At 38.7% G+C, this 17076-nt stretch overlaps 1 protein-coding gene across 4 annotated transcripts in view; it reads right to left on the bottom strand.

Annotated features, from left to right (window-relative positions):
- Positions 1 to 3561: 3561 nt before the first annotated feature.
- The window catches only part of LOC6560137 (ecdysone receptor), a 108263-nt gene continuing 94748 nt past the window's right edge, over positions 3562 to 17076 (bottom strand). For 3 of the 4 annotated variants that reach the window (XM_032734343.2, XM_032734344.1, XM_001985673.3), the window contains 4 exons: positions 7147 to 7718; positions 6935 to 7078; positions 5833 to 5985; positions 3562 to 5770 (listed from right to left, as the gene is read on the bottom strand). In XM_032734343.2, the coding sequence (XP_032590234.1) occupies positions 4742 to 5770; positions 5833 to 5985; positions 6935 to 7078; positions 7147 to 7718 (1898 nt within the window). In that variant the 3' untranslated portion in view covers positions 3562 to 4741. Of the gene's footprint in view, positions 5771 to 5832; positions 5986 to 6934; positions 7079 to 7146; positions 7719 to 11435; positions 11464 to 17076 lie in introns of those variants that run through there. The other variant, XM_043215025.1, reaches the window with a different exon arrangement.

Genomic DNA, 17076 nt, shown 5'->3' with positions numbered 1-17076 from the left:
TTCGAGATTCGCATCATTAATTTTCTGTCATATCTGCCATCTTAACAGATCATGTTGTAGATTTTTAATACTCTGTTTTTATTTCTTTCATGGAAAATATGAATTGTGCTTTAGGTTTCTTCTTTTTTATGATTTGCAAAACAGGTACCTCTAAAAAGGCGTAAGGAGTATGTATTTTCCATCATATTTCGAACTGATTCAATCGGGCTTTGAATTTGGTAAGGAATTTTGGAAACCAAAAGAATTGTTCATATTGTATGTGAGTAATTTTAAATGTATGTATATTTGTGGTTAGCGCTGCTGCTAAGGTCTCGCTTGTAGTTACGTTTATTATTAATGCTCAAAAACCTTTCAATCGTGTTTCATTTAAATGTTTCGTTTGAGGTAGTTTTCAATTCAGGATCAATATCTACAAGTTGAACACAAAACTCTCGTATAATTTTGCTTCTTATTTTGTATTTTGTATTTCTTTTCTCTTTTTTTTTTTCTTTTTTTGTTTGTTTTAAGGATTAGGCTTAGCTGTGTGCTCAATATGGGTTTTTATTTTCTCATTCCTTCTCATTTACGGATCGTAGTACATATCTTCCTCTAGGGGTAATTAGGTATTGTAAGTAGTTATGGGCAAAACAAGTTATTCAAGTTACACGTAACAGAAAACAGGCATAAAAATTAAATAAAGTTCTTGATCTTTTTTTGTTTTTGGTTTTTTTTTTTTTTTTTTGGTTTTGGTTTCGTTTTATGAATTTCAAAAATCTACATAACGATTTGTGTTTTTCATTTCATTTGTTCTTATGCTTTGTTAGTCATATTATATGAATGGATATCTCAACAAATTGTGTTACTTTACTTTACTTTACTTTATACCTTATGTTCATCATTATAATTTTGTCAGGTTGCTTTTTTGTATGTTTCGTATTTGTTGCTTGTCATAATGCTTCTTTATATAGAGCGAGAGTTACATATACATACATATTTACAGGTTGGCTTAGGTATAGGGTTGGTTTTTTTGTTTTGGTTTTTGTTTTGTTAATAAGTAGTTTGGTATTATCAAAGTTTAAGGAAATATTATTAGCGAGGGCGCGAGGAGTTTAATTTTATAATGTATTTTTCGTTTTTATTAGATTAGTTTATGCTGCTTAACTTATATATTTAATTCACACTTGACCGTACCTTTTATAAATGTTTTGTATTAGTTTTAGTTTTCGTTAATTATTAAAAAGGTTATAAGCAAATCATTTTGTATCATCTAAAGCTATTTTATAGCGCGTCTTATGTTTCAATTATTTTTTTTGGGCTTGACTCTCGAGATTCACCCATTTTAAAATCATTTCTCGTTTGTTTTTTTGTTTATTTTTTTGTTTGCTACTTTTCCAATTTGGCAAAACTAAAACTTGGACTACAACAAAAAGAACTAATGTCGATTTCCATTTGGTTGACCCAAGCTGTTTCGCAATACTTTTCCATCAATTTGTTGTGGCAATCTATCGAAATAATAATGTTTCATACTTAGTTTTCTTAGCTTGCTTTCCAATATCGGTTTCATTATAATTTGTTATAACAACACTCAGTGAAAAGCCAACTTCACAGCCGTTTGCTTCGCATATGCAAAAATGTTATTCAAGTTCTGCATGCAATTTATCGACCTATCGATTAATCGATCTATCGATCCTTACACTAACGAGTCTTTGCTCACATGTCGCACTCTGTTTACCAATTATTTCATGGATAAATCAAATTGTGTAATGAAATTTGTGAAATAGAAAATCAAATCAAATAAAAACACATTTCTGTTTATGCTTGTTTTTTTTCGTTCAACATATTTTCAATATATATTGTGTGTATTTTTGTATATTTTTGTTTTGTTGTTGCATTTTCCATTTTTGCATTTACGTAAAATAGTAAAAATTATTTATATTACGATAGATTTTGTTGTTGTGGGTTTTTTACATTATAGTAAAACTACAAAACAAATTATGTATAATAATTAAACGCTTTTTATGCATACTAAAAAAACTTAAGCTTTAAATCAAATGTATATGTATAATAAAGAAACTTAAGAGTGAGTTGTTTTATTTTTATTTTCAGGGATTTCTTCCACTAATAGGTTTGCTGGTATTAATTATTTTATAATTAAATTATTCACTGTATTTTTGTTTTTGTTTTTGCTTTCATTTTAAAGTGCAGTTTACAAATAATTGAATTTTTAAAGCATTTAATTTCTAATTATACATTAATTTTAGATATTTGTTTAACTATTTTCAATGATTTCAATTGCTGTGTAAAAAATTCAATCGTTATAAATTAAATTTACTTAAATGTTTATGTATCAGTATGCGTGTGTGTGTGTGTGTGTGTGTGTGTGTTTACTGTATGTATATGTGTAGGTGAAAATTATATATATTCAATTAGCATAATTATTTAATAATAGTAGTAAAAATAAAAAAATTGCACATTTCAAAAAATATCTCTGCCACTTTTTACACAATTAAAAAAGATTTGTTTACTTTACATAACTTTACATATTTTGTTTTAGCTCTTTTATTTTGTCGTATTTTACAAATCGCTACTAAAATTAGAATAAATTTGATTTAAGTAAAAATAAGGCCAACAATTTGTTTTTTCTTTTTTAGTTTACTTTCTCGTTTTTACAGGTTAAAAAGCAAAAGCAGCAAAAACAAAAGAAAGAACTTATCAAAAAAAAAATTAATTCAATTGCATAACATAAATTCCAAATAAAGAAATAAATTGCCAAAATTATGTAATTTGCACGTTGGTTGGTTGTTTTTTTTTTTTTTTTTTTTGTTTTTAAACAAAATTTTGATTATGCCAAATAGTTTTTAATTTAATTGCTACACTTTACAAATATGTATAAATTTTGAATTAAATTTGTTTTTTATATAAATTAATATTGAAGTCTTTTGGTGTGTGTATGCATGTGTGGTGTGTGTGTGGGGTGTGTGTGTGGGGTGTGTTGGTGTTGGTGAGTGCATGTCAAGTGATTGAAACTTTTGTTTTTTGTTTTTTGATTTTTGTTTTTTTGCCAGCAAATGTGTGCATTGAATTTTTGTTTTTGTTTATGTTGCGTTTTTTGTTTTAATTAATTAATACCGTTAATGCCTTTTATTTTTTGAGTAAAACTCCAATCACTTTTTTTTGTTTAAATTTTTTTACAATTTCGCCAATTGTTTGTAAAGAAGATGTAGACAAAAATAAACTGCAAAAATGTATATGAATTGTATAAAAAACGACGGCGCCTAAAAATGTTCAATTCTCATTTTATGTTAGTAAGAAAAATATAAGGAGGGCATAATTAAACAAATTTTTATGTCGTTTTTTCTTTTCAATTGTTAAACATTTTGTTTTTTTTTTGTGTGTGTTTTTTTTTTGTTTTGTTTTGTTTTGTTATACAGTTGTTTTTGTTTTCTTCTCAGTTAATATGATTAAAAAAATATTTATAAAATCAGTCCAAGTTTTGCGTGTTTTTTTTTTAGATTTAGTTTTTTTTTTTGTTTTTTTTTTTTTTTTGTTTAGAGTTGGTTTTTGTTGCGAAATATACATAACTTAAATTAATTGTTATTATTTATTATTTATTATTTGTTGTTTGTTTATAGTTCCAAGGTATTTTTAATCAGATTTACTCGCTGCTTTTGAATTAGATGTACAGTTACTTATTTAGATATTATACACATGCTTGTTGTTGTTGTTGTTTTATTTGTTATAATTATTACATTTAATATTAGGCTTGTATTTTTTATATATTTTTAAAATATAAACAATCTTGATTCTCTTCTGTTTACTGCATGACAGTTTTGACAGGTGTTGAATTTAGCAGTTTCTAACTTCGGCTCATTAAACAAAACGAAAGAATTTTAATACAACTTCTTTAGATTTATATGTATATATATATATCTATATACATATATATATATATATAAGGTATGCTATGTTATTGTTTGTTATTATAACTGCTTCAATTCTACGCCCCCCTTTTGCTTGCTTTGACCAATTTTATGTTTTATTTTCTGTTTGTTGTTTTTTTTTTCTTTCAATTTAAGCATGCTTTCTGTTTTAAGTTAAGAATTTGTTATATATAGTTTTAAATGTGTGTGTGTGTAGGTGTGTGTGTGTGTGTGTGAGTGTATAGTAATATATATAATTTGTTGTATATATATATATTCATAATGGCTTACAACTAATATTTGCAGACTTAACACTAAATAACTGCATTTTACGCTTACTCAAAATTGTTATCTGCCAGATGCGACTTTTGCCAATTTATATATACAAACACACACATACATATATTTATCCACATATATATATATATGTATATGCATATGGCGTATATATAAATTGTATAATTAAGCATTGCCACTGTGCCGTTACGCACTTGTTTATTAAATCCACACGCGCGAAATTTTTGCATAGCTTGCGCAAAATCCGACAAGAAAACCAGAAAAAGAAAAATAGAAAAAAGAAAAACAAACAAAACCAATCCAATCCAACTATTTGAAATATGCAAAATTGTACAGTTACAGTTTTGCTTTGAACTTACAAGAAACCAAGTGAATAACGGTACAGTTTTCTCTGCTTACATGCGTGTGTATGCGTGTGTATGTGTGTGTGTATGTGTGTGTGTGTGAATGTGTGTTTGTGTGTGTGTGTGTTTACAGCTGCCTGTTTCTGAATTTGAATTCTATTCCATGAGCAGCAGAGCGACTCCCTCGACAAGCAGGGGCTGCTATGCGCTGCTCGTTGTTGAATGCTCCGTTTTTAGTGGGACACCCATCAAGGCCATCGCTGTCTGTGTGTTCGCATACATGCTGACATCTGCATTACGCCCTCCTGCTCCTCCTACACCTCCACCTGCACCACCCACTCCGCCAGCCCCAACACTGCCGTTGGCCACCGTTGATGGCGTCGTCGAGCTGGCTGGCACCGCTGCTGTGATGCTGGTGGAGCTACTGGCCGCCGCTGTATTTGGGCCCATTGCACCACCGCCACCAATATAGCCGCTGCTGGTGCTTACGGCTGATACGGAACCCGCACCACCACCACCAGCACCTGCACCTGCTGTATGACTGGGCAACGTGTGGAGCTGTTGATGCTGTTGCTGCTGATGATGTTGCTGCTGTTGGGCGGCCGCCGCCAGAGCGGCCTGTGAAGATGTGGACGCCGAGTCTGCATCGAGTCCGGCGGCAATTGCACCACCGACAGCACCACGCATACGCTCGGCTCGTAGGATTCGATCATGCTCGTCCTGCTGGGCCTGAAGATGCAATTGCACTGACGGCGGCACGGCGTGCACATCCCAGATCTCCTCAAGAAACTTGGGCAGCTTGCGATTCTTGAGCTTGAGCGAGAAACACATCTCGGCATTCTGATTGCCCAGCGTTCGCAGCTCGGTGAGTATCGATAGCAGTTTGGCGTAGAAGACGAGACTCATCGAGTTGCCGCAGTGGCGATTGAGTATATAAATGCGTAGCGTGTCGATGTAATAGCTCTGTATCGCTTCGACCAGCTGGGCCTTCTCGAGGCCCGGCCGATCCGAGAAGATCACAATGGCAGTGAGTAGCGCATATTCCACATTGTCCACCTTCATCGCGAACATCTGTCGGCAGAAGTGCAACAGATCCTCAATGTTATCCGCCATGCCGGCCATTTTGTACGAGTCCCGTGTATAGGATCGATTGTTCGCAAAGTATATCGAGTCCGAGGTGTGATCGTAGCGTCTGGCCATTCTCAACATCATCACTTCCGATGAGCAGGCCTAATTAATACAGATATATAAATATTAATTCGATTCGATTTATATGCCTATACAATACTCACCTTGAGTAACGTGATCTGATCCTCTTGGGGTATCTTTGTAAACGCTGGTAATCCTTTCGCAAACTCCACAATCAACTGCACTGTGAGTATGGTTATCTCGGTGATGTGCCTAAAACTGACATCCGTCTGACTCTCATGCTCGTCCGGTTGACTCTGTGGAACAACACAATAATCCAATATCGATTAATAAGTGAAGACTATTCAAGAACGAGACTCAAGCTAAACTTGAGATTGACCTCGGCAGTAAAATGGGTGGCAAGACAATAACTTGGTGGCAAGCATGTTGCAGTTGTTGTAGTTCATTTTAAATGGAGTAAAATAAATAATAAATGAAATCTGCATATTCTGCTAGCAGTCCAGCACTTGATGAGGCTCTATAGCATTCTCAATATCGGGATAAACATTTGTCATTATCACCAGACGATTATCGTTGGCTGATCGAAGTTTTCTTGAATCCTACTTGCCTCTGATTGCTCTTAGCATTTGTCAAGAAGTTCTAAGACCTTCCAGTTGATGTAGCTATGCATTTCTTTTCCTTGATCTTAGAGCTTAATATTATTATGGGGGATTGCACCGCGACCTACTCGATTATCTTCCATCATCCCCAATTCCCGCACGAATGTGTGGATCTTTGTTGGGTTGAGGTCTTCTATGCCTCTGAAACATTCATAACATGCATCCCTAGGATGCTGCATCATCTTCTAGTTATGGCGACACATTCTGCTAGGATGTGCATCGAGGATTCCACGGCTCTTTCCTAGCTTAGTTAGGTGACTTCTTGGTCTACAGTGTCCTGTCAATAGACCGGTAAGTATCCTAAGGCTCTTCTTTCCCATGGTTCTAACTTGCTTAGAGCTTAGGCACAGGTCTTATATCCTCAGCCCTGCAGTGATGTCCTTGGCCCTTTCAATATTATTTAATAGCTCAGTTAAGCTTTTGTTGTAATGAAAATAAACAAATCGAACTTTTTGAAAATCAAATCAAGAGCAAAACAAAAGTTGCATTCATTTGTTGCAACTTTCAGAAGATGATATTCAATTTATTCAACAATTTCACACCTATTTTACTGCCCAGTTGTGTATATCAATGTCTGTGACCTTACCATAATACGCTTGAGATCCTCTTCGGATGGCTGCTCGTAGCCATCCTGATACCAAATTAATTTATATATAACGGCCAACTGATTGAACGTTAATGGAGGTATATTGCGCGCTTGACACTCGGCCAAAATATCATCAGGTAGTAGCTGCAAAGAGAAATGTGTTCATTTCAATTATATTCAATTGTTGTTTGTTAGAATGATTGTTGACCTACCGGAATTGTGGCATGCTGCGGCGGCTCGCACGTCATGAGGTCCAGTATCTCCTTCTTGACGTAGTCATGGGTGCCATGGAGGCCGACACTGTTGGCACACGCACCACCACCGGCTATGCCGCCACCGCCACCGCCACCACCGCCGCCGCCCGCACCGCCATGCTGTGAACTGGGCGAACTGGTGACCTTGTCCTTCTCCTTTTGGGCCTTCTTCTCGCGCCGCTTCATCGCACACTGATTCTCTGGGACAACGCACTCGGGCCGCATGCCAACGGCGAGGCACTTCTTCAGGCGGCACTCCTGGCACTTGCGTCGCATGTACATGTCCATCTCACAGGCACGCCCAAACTTGCAACAGTAGTGCGCATTCTTGGTGACGCTGCGCCGAAAGAAGCCCTTGCAGCCCTCGCAGGTCAGCGCATTGTAATGATAGCCCGACGCCCGATCTCCGCAGACGAGGCAGAGCTCCTCCTGCACCCGGGGCGCTGGACCCTTCTTGCTCTTCTTCGCATCGCAGCCCTCGTTGACGGAGTAGCCGTTGAGGCTGCTCGAGGGCGAGAGATCATCGCGACCTGTAAAAAAAAAATAGATGCAAAAATTGCAATTTAAATTTAATTTTCTTGATTTCTTTTTATTTACGATTTCCGTGAATTTTTGAATAGTAATCGTAATTGAGTCTTGTAGTTGTTGTTGTTGTATTGCTATTGTTGTTGTTGTTGTTGTTGCCTTACATAAAACATTAGACCCAAATAAATAAATTTTGATTTCGGTGTGTGCAAAATTTGCATAGGCGTATAGAAAAATAGTAAGAAAACATTGCAGAGACAAATGCTCTCCACAACTGAACTGTCACATGTTGAACATGTATAGATATATATATATATATATATATGTATCTGTATCTGTATCTGCAAACGGGGTCTCTAAGCTGAAAATACAAACACGAAAAATTTAAAATTCAATTAACGTTTGCCTCAAAGTCGAATACAAAAAAAAGAATCGCGCTCGATGAACACAAAAAAAAAAACAGAAAAAATCCTCAAGCCAAAAAGAAAAAACGATAAAAATCGACAAAGTTTGAAAAAAAAAAAACAAAATTCGCAAATGTGAAAAATGGATGAAAACAGAGTTTGTCACTTTGAGCTGATGGAATTGGTATCAACTCGATACACTCGATAACTACTCACTTTGGCACAGAGAAAATAAATTGAGATAAAATATATAAAAAATATCTGGCAATTCTATGTGGATCTCTGTGGATCGTATGTGGATGCAAGCCCAAAAAGAGCACTACTTAATATAGGCGTGTAAATATTTAGTTCTTATATATATGGCAAATATATATTATTCCTGGACATTCTTCTTCTTTTTTTTTTGGCTTAAAGCACTTGACTCGAGCCGTATCGATTATGCTTTCATGTTAACAGGAAACTGTGGAGCCCTTCAGACTCCGAGGCTCAGACACATTATAGAAATAGTCACGTTCACAGGGCACACATTAAGACACAGACACAGACACATGCGCCACAGAGAGGGGAGAGTGAAAGACAGAGCGAGAGAGAGAGAGAGAGAGTGAGTGAGGCATGCGACAAAATAATAAAAAAAACGCATATCAAGTGCATGATGTTGTTTGTGGTTTGTGTAAAGACAGTAATAATCGGGCATGTTGATGGATGGATGGCCTGAATGGGTGTGGCAGTTGGAGGCGCGCCCTAAGTAGATAAAAAGATACGACAAAGAGGCGTTGTTGCAACTATAGAAGACAGGCAGCAGGCAGGCAGGCAGCAGGCAGCAGGCAGGCAACCAGCTTAGCAGCAAAGACACTTCACTAAGAAGCCAAAGCCCAGGCACCAAAACACTTGGCCACAAGTGCCAAAGCTTTGCACAGCACACCCCTCCCCAGGCACTGCACCCCACACACACACACAGACACTTGCAACACACACACACACACACACACACAGACAGTTGATGGAGTGCAACATTGCGGTGCATTGTCGGCATAACACAGTTTCTTTCGTTTTTCTGTGCAGCTTTTCAGCTGCACCTGCTGCTGTTCCAATGCAGCACAGTGGTAACTCGCTAACAAGTGCAACGCATCGCTCAACTCAGCTTTGTTTATAATTAAAAAATAAATAAATCGATATTTTTTCATTTTAAAAAGTAGACTTATTCCAAGCCTAAGCAGTTTATGTTAATTTCTATAGCTGTTCGTGTTAGCGAGTGTGCACTGTATTGCGCATACGCCCAGTCGTCGTCGTCGTCGTCGTCGTCGTGCTGGCTGCGCTTGTTCCACTGCCACTGCCACGGAAACAGGCTCTGCCACTGCCACTGCCCACTTTCCCTCCGATGGCGTTTCAATTTCACTGCCACACAGCAAAACCAACAACAACAACAACAACAAGAACAAGCAGAGGAGAGAGGCAGGGGCAGGAGTAGAGTGGGGAGGGGGAACAAACTTCGCGCTAAATAAAATGAAATAAATAAAGTGCGGCGTCATGCAAACTTCGTCTGCTTCAGCGGCAACGACGCCAACTTGACTGCAAATTTTCACTGCAACGTGTGGCAAGCACACACACACATATATATATTTGTGTGTCTGTGTGTGTGTGTGTGTGTGCGTTGCAAGCGTGTGCATGGTAAAATGAAAAAATGCAGTAAATTGCTGTTGCGGCAAAGAAAAAGTGTGTAGCAACAACAACAACAACAACTGCTGCTGCAACAACAACAGCAGCAGCAGCAGCAGCACAAAAAGTAAAAACCTGACCAGCCACACAGAAACAGCCAACCAATCATTACAAGCCCCCCCCCATCTGCCCTGCCACTCCACTGCCCCATACTGTGTGTGGCAAGTTCCCCAGGCATTGAATATTATCGCTGACAACGTCATGAAATGTTTGGCATTTTCATGGGTTGTTTAAGCAATGCAACAACAACAACCACATCTACAACAACAACAACAACTACAACAAAAGCAACTTTATTTTAATCGCCATGTTTGCCTGGCTGATAGCTGATTATTTCATGTGTGGAATTCGTTTGAGATGCTTTAGCATGTTCGACACAACTTAAGATCAGAGCTTTAGTGTGCTAATCATAATAAATCAAGTATTTGGACAAGTAGTTGTTGACTTAATGGCCACTTGAGTGCCGTTAAGCTAATGCCACTTTTTACGAGCTATACTTTGTTTTTTTTTTTATGAAAATTACAGTTAAACAGTTAAACTTATTGTTAAATCTCAAGTTGCCAAATGGAATTCGATTGAAAACTTAAACGCATCGATTCTTAGATGGACAAGGACAAGGATTCGGTGGCTTTAAATGCGAAAAAGTTGACAAGAATATATGATATTTATATATATATATATATTTTATATGTTATACAATATTTATCTCTTGATACTCAGGACAAAGTGGATTCTATTTATATACAACTCAAGTGCCACAACTCCAAGTGGGAATCAACCAATGCAATTCTCTATCTAATATCAAAATGACGAGCAAACTGTGGATCGTGTTCACTAATACATATGCACATAGGCACATATGTTTATGTATATGTATGTGTGTGTAGAAGTGCATTTAAAATGGGACACATTTCATGTTTTGGCGCCAGGTGGCGCTAGCGTGAATAGCAAAAGCTTCGGCAGTTAGTTATTGGCAGCCATTTTGCGCTTGCAATTAGCGCAGGTTGGAGGTGCCTCTCCAGCGTAGCGCATCAGCGTGATGAGTTATTATATTTCATGTACTTACAACACACATACAACTACAACAACTACAACAACAACAATCACAGCGAGCCACATTTCATTTCATTTTTTAAACATTTTTTTTTGCTTTTTCCCTATGAAAAGCAATTTTTCCGACTCGCACACAGCGCCAAAGAACGCCATGAAGTAACAAAACAAAGGCGCGCAATGGGAAAAATGAAAAAGAAAAGAAAAGAAAAGGAAAACAAGAAAAATGAAAAATATAAAGTAAAAAAAATATATATAAAAAAAATGACGCCAAGCAAAGTACAATAACAAAACACAAAAGGCAGCCAGCGGCCTCCAACAACACACATCACAGCCATCCATCTCTCCATTCCTTCACTCCTCTCTCCCTTCCACTCTCTCTCTCTTTCCTTCCCTCTATCACTCTCTTGTTCACAGTGCACAGAGCCAGCCATTCAAAAGCCAAGAGCCCGGCCTCTGCCCACATTTGGAGTTCATTGTGTTATTGTGCTTGCTTGTTTGCTGCTCGTCGTCGTTGTCGTCGTCTCTCGGTCTCGGCGCCGCACTACATACCCACATAATCCATGTAAACGTCCGAAAGCTACGCTACAACGGCGGCAGAGGCAGCGACAGTGACAGCGACAGCGACAGAAGCCATAGCTATGGCCACGAGAGCACAACACAAACTGGGAAACTGCAGTCGACGCCAGCAGACCCAAACAACTTGCACAGCAACCGCAACATCATCAAGCTTGCTCTCCCAAATGCAGCGTTACTCTCTCTGGCGCGCTCTCTCTCTCTCTCAATGGCACTTTTTACTCTCGCTCTCTCTCGGTGTAAGAGTGCGCCCAGAAAAATGTTGATGTAGGCCTCGAAATATGCAGTTTGCCTTTGCCTTTGGCATTGCCACTGTCACTGCAAGCAGCGCTGTCAGCGTTGTATGACTCGCACCCCATCCCACTTTAACTTTAGCTTTCCTCTCCTCATCTCTCTTCGCCTGATATGCATGCAGCTCTGTTCTGTTCGTATCTGTGTGTGTGTGAATTGCATGTCGCACACTGTGTTTGAGCGTGGTATAGGTAAGTTCTCCCTTCTGTTTCATGTTTCTGTTTTTCTCGTTTTCTCCTCGTTCGTTTTGCGTGCTTTTTGTTCTATGGCAAGAAATGAAACTTTTTTTTTTTTATCTAGTTTTCTTTTTGTGTTCTACTCTAGTCCGTCGTATTCATTCTATGGCAAGAGTTTTGTTTTCTCTCGATTTTTTGTGCTTGCTTCAATGCATATTTTTAAGCGGCTTTTTTTTGCAGTGTGTGTGTGTGTGTGTGTGTGTGTGTGTGTGTGTGTGTGTGTGTGTGTGTGTGTGGGAAAGGGAGGGCTTTTGCAAACAGCGCCTTCGGCTGCAGCGCAGCAAAATAAATACGTGTGTGTGAGTGAGCCATGTGTGTGAATGTGTTTGTGTGTGTGTGTGTATGTGTGTGCAAGTGGCCAGGCGCTTTTTTCAGCTCCCATCTTCTCCTCTGTCGCTGCCGCTGCGCTGCTGTTGCTACTATATTAGCAAGTTGAAATCTAGTCGACTAAAAGTCATGAAAAAGTCAGACGACGATTGGGAAACAACAACAATAAAAACAACAGCAGAAAGTTGTTGGCTTGTTTGCTTGTACGATTTGCAGTTGAGTTGTAGCTACAATATAAACACAAACACAAACACACACACACACACACACATATCTCATCTCGTATCGCATATGAAAAATCAAATAAATCGTCGAGTCTCAGTTTATTTTTGCTCTGCGAATATATGTTTTTCGTGCAAATTGCAAATTGCTTTAATATGCGAGAGTTTTTGTTGTGTGTATTTTGGAATTGTAAATGGAAATGGATATGGAAATGTTTTTGTTGCTGGGAATGCGTTGCATTTTTATGGCGCCATCCATATTCATTGCGAATGTCAGGTCATGAATCATGGCTGCGGATCAGCATTGTATATAGCTATATTTATTGCTCAGAATGTCATCAACGATTTTTTGTTTGCCTGAGGAAAATCTATATAATATTCTCTCAGCTTATAGCGTATGGAATGCATCATGTGGAACTTAAGTTTGGATTGTCGATGGTCGCCATATACAAATTATGAATGTTGAATGGAGTTAAGTCAAGTTCAGATGTGGATCCCATTTGGAATACATGTGGACCGCATGTGGATATTAAGTTTATTTTTAAATGCGAATTTATAAGTAATATATAGTCGGTATCATAAATATTCTGCCATAGAAATATGTGTCTTGCTCCATGTGGATGCCATTACACTGTCAAATTGATAAGGCAACCCCCAACAAGGAGTTATTACAAGTCACAAGTGTCAAAGAGCAAACCAAAAATCATTCCATTGACACATTTATCCATATCGCTTGTTGACCAATTGCCAGCTACACAACACGATTACATAAATAGGGCTGACGACCCCAACTGAGAACGTCGTAGTGGTTGAGTAGGCCCCCAAACACGCCCACTAACCATAGCAACCCCAAAATGCAAAAGGGTAGCTACCCCCCACAATACCCACACCTGATAAATTACTCTACTCTACCTTGGCTTTGGCTTTGGCTTTGGTTTTGGCTTTGGCTCTGGCTATAAGCCCAACATCAACATGGGGCGCTTAATTACGAGGGGTAGCTGTGCTGAGTTGGGGTGCGGAGGGGAGCTGAGCCTCTGGCTGTGGCTTGCATTGCTTGCCGCCGTCAGTTTGTTAGCTGGAGTTTGTAAAAACTGTACCACAAGCAGAGCGCATGGCAAATGCATTCCCATTTCTCGCTCTCTCTCATCAAACCAACGCCGCTCTCTTTTTGGGGGGTTACGTGGCAGGGTGACAAGAGTGAATGGGTGGCAGGGTGGCAGGCTATGTTTGGCTTAGAAGGGTTCTAGTGCAAGGCTGCAATATATTTTGCACGAGTTTCGCCACAGTTCTTCTTAGGCACGTTTTTTCCCAACACAAAATTGATTTTTTCAGTTCGTTGGCATGTTGCCTAGCCAAAGAGGGGGAGGGTGGGTGTGTGCCTCACCCCACCCACTGCCTGTGTAGTTTTGACCATAGCACGCAAAACACAGGGCTGCAGCATTGTAGTGCAGCACGTCACAGGGCTGCAAATGGTTTTTTAACCTACTTAAAGCACAGGTCGACATTTGGCGAGGGTCGTCGCATGACCTTTGCGCTTATGCCTTGGCTTCGCAACCGGCAATTGTGACAGGGTGTCGAGGGGTCGACGGGTCGACCGGTAGAGGGGGATCGAGGTGCAGCGGCCTCAACTAAATTGAAGAAGAATGCGCCACTAATTTACATTTACCAAACGAACGTTGCCAAAGCCAAAACGACGCCATTTTTATGGCGTCTGTATTTTTAAAAATGGCTGCCAAAGAAGGCACAAGGCACAAGTTAGACAGAGACGCAACAAGAGGAGGAGGAAAAGCAGAAAAGGCGGAAAACCAGCAGCCACTGCGCCCGAAGGTAAACGAAAGTATTTGCAGTGGTTTCCGTTTCCGTTTGTCGACTCGACTCGAGTCGAGTCGAGTTCAAGGAAAAATGTGCATTTGACATGACATCGACGGACAAACGGACAACGGACAGTCGACATTGGACTGAACAAGACGAGCTGGACAGCAACAGCAATTGGAGTGTGGAGTGTGGACTGTGGACAGTGAAGCGAACTTTGACTGGACTTCCAACTTAAAGTGTTGGTTGTGCCAATCAAAAAAGAGAGTTTAAGATCATCTAATGAAGTTGGTTCATGTGTGTAGAAAATCATGAAGAAACCCATTTTATTTGTTGTATATTCTATCTAAAATATAGAACTTTCAAGCAACTTGTGTATATAAAGTATCGTTATCGATATCGTTAAGCAAAAGTTTACATTTATCGCCATTTTGCTTAATTTGTAAAAAAAAATTAGGGTTTGCTATAATTAATAAATGCAATTATTAATAATTATTATGCATTAATGTATTTCAATTATATATAGCTTTAATATTTATATACTCTTTTCTTTTTAATTTAAAGAAATCTAGATAAATGCTTAGCTTTTGAGCTGCTTTTTTATGTTTATAAGTTTTCCAACTTTGATTTCCTTTGAGCTGCGCGCCTTGAATTATGCAGCATAAAATTGCACGCTGCACACAATATATCAAACTCGCCTTGTCCCTCTCACTCTCTCTCCCTTCCCTCTCTCTATCTCTGTCCTTCTCTTGCTCCCTTCTTCTCTCTGTGCAAGTCAACTGCAATGCCCGCTGTGCCCCAGTGGAGCCTGTCATATTCCGTTTTTATGGGCCTTTAATCATGCACATGGTTTGCAGGCACACACACACACATACACAGACACACACATACACACACACACACACAGAGCGAAAGAAATGCATCGCTTTGTTTACAGTTGGGTTTTTTCTTTATGGCCAACATATGTTCGACATGTTCAGTTGGCTCTTTTATTGCACTTTGCACATTGCGTTGCTGCTTTTATGCCCCATTCGCCACTCGCCATTCGCTCATTCGTTCGTTTACCAACACTGTCGCGGCGACACTTAACAAAATATTAAAGTGTCTAGCTTGGCCAAGACAGGCGTGGCGCGGTGTGTGTGCATCTGTGTGTGTGTGTGTGTGTGTGTGCGTGCGTGCAAGTGTGTGTGTTTTAGTGCTTTATTCAGTGCATAGTAAAAAACCAAAAAAAAGTGTATTCCAGAAGCCGAGCAAAAACAATGGAGCGCTAAAACAAATGGCAATGGAGTGAAGCCATTAACAAACACACACACACACACAAAAAAAGCTAAAATAGATGAAGAAGTTTCCGTGGAAATGCTAAACAAAAGTTGCAACGCTGATTGTTCTGCTACAAATGCTTCTTCTATACAAATGCTGCTGACAGTGTGACCAGAGCACAACGATGAGAATGAGTGTGATGAGTTTGAAGGGGGCAGGGCAAGGGGAGGGGCAACTCTCTGTCAGTGTATGCCTCGGGAAGGAAACCTAGCAAGATAATAAATAATGGCAAGATGCGCTGCCAACTAAATCAACTGAAGTTTGGCAACAAAGCAAGGCGATAAGCCGTAAAGTGAAGCAAGGCAACAATGCGTGGAAAAAGCACATTGCGCATTGCACATTTGCTGAAGTTGGACAACAGCGCATTGATACTAATTTTACCTTGTCGCTGTCTTAATTTAAATACAACATTAACAACATTAAATTACATTTTTGTGCTATTTATATAGGTATATAATTATATATACATATATACAAAAAACGATGTTTGCAATGCAATTTGGCGACACTGCATTTAAATAGAACAAAATGGGCTGCCAAATATACCCCATGTTGTTGAAGTGCTCGGAGGCGGACTGCCTCAACAATCAACAATGGACTGTGTGAAATGTGAAAGCGATGCTTTGATAATGAAGTTTGACAACAATGCGAGCAATGCGAGTTGTATCGATTACAGCATCTCATTGTGATATACCTGATGCGCTGTTGCCGCACTTCACACCCTCAACAACAACAAGCCCAGCAAATGCAGTCAGTCACTCAAGCGTTGCTCGTATGCAACAAAAATAAAATCAACAAAAAAATAAAAAATAAAAATAATAAAAAATATTTTGTTCAAGTGCAGTTCTTGTTGCTGTTGCTGTTTTTTTTTTTTCCTGAGTTTTGAAAAGTTCGTGAAAACGGAAGTTCTTAATTAAATGTTGTGTGAAAAATATGAAAAATTGTTGAGAAAAATATATACTAATATATATATAGAGAGAGGGAGAGAAGACTAGAATATTAGTTTAAAGTCGTTAACGACCTTGTGGTTATGGCTAAAGTCAAACATGCAGTTGCCCAGTGCTCGCTTCTGGGGTTGGCTAAGGTTGGGTTAGGTTGGGTTAGGTTTGGATTGTATTATGTATTATCACACAATGTCGTCTGGTCGTGGCTTATATTCATTTTTATTTTTATTATATTATCAGCGTGTGTACACAACTTGTTATGCAGCATCATCGAACAACGCACAACGCACAACGACATTCTATACTAAAAACCATACCCACAACACTATTGCATTTGCAGTACCATTTCCACCCTGTCTCTGGCACTGGGTTTGTTGTCTCTTTGTTGTCGTCTCTGGCACTGCAGACTTATTAAATATCAGCCACATTGTTGATGGTCAGTGATTTTTATTGAGCGACTCGACTC

Source organism: Drosophila grimshawi, unplaced genomic scaffold, assembly GCF_018153295.1.
Source record: "Drosophila grimshawi isolate 15287-2541.00 unplaced genomic scaffold, ASM1815329v1 contig_1367, whole genome shotgun sequence".
Taxonomy (NCBI): Eukaryota; Metazoa; Arthropoda; class Insecta; order Diptera; family Drosophilidae; genus Drosophila; species Drosophila grimshawi.
The sequence above is the reverse complement of the archived record's forward strand: the minus strand, read 5'-3'. Positions and strand labels throughout refer to the sequence as shown.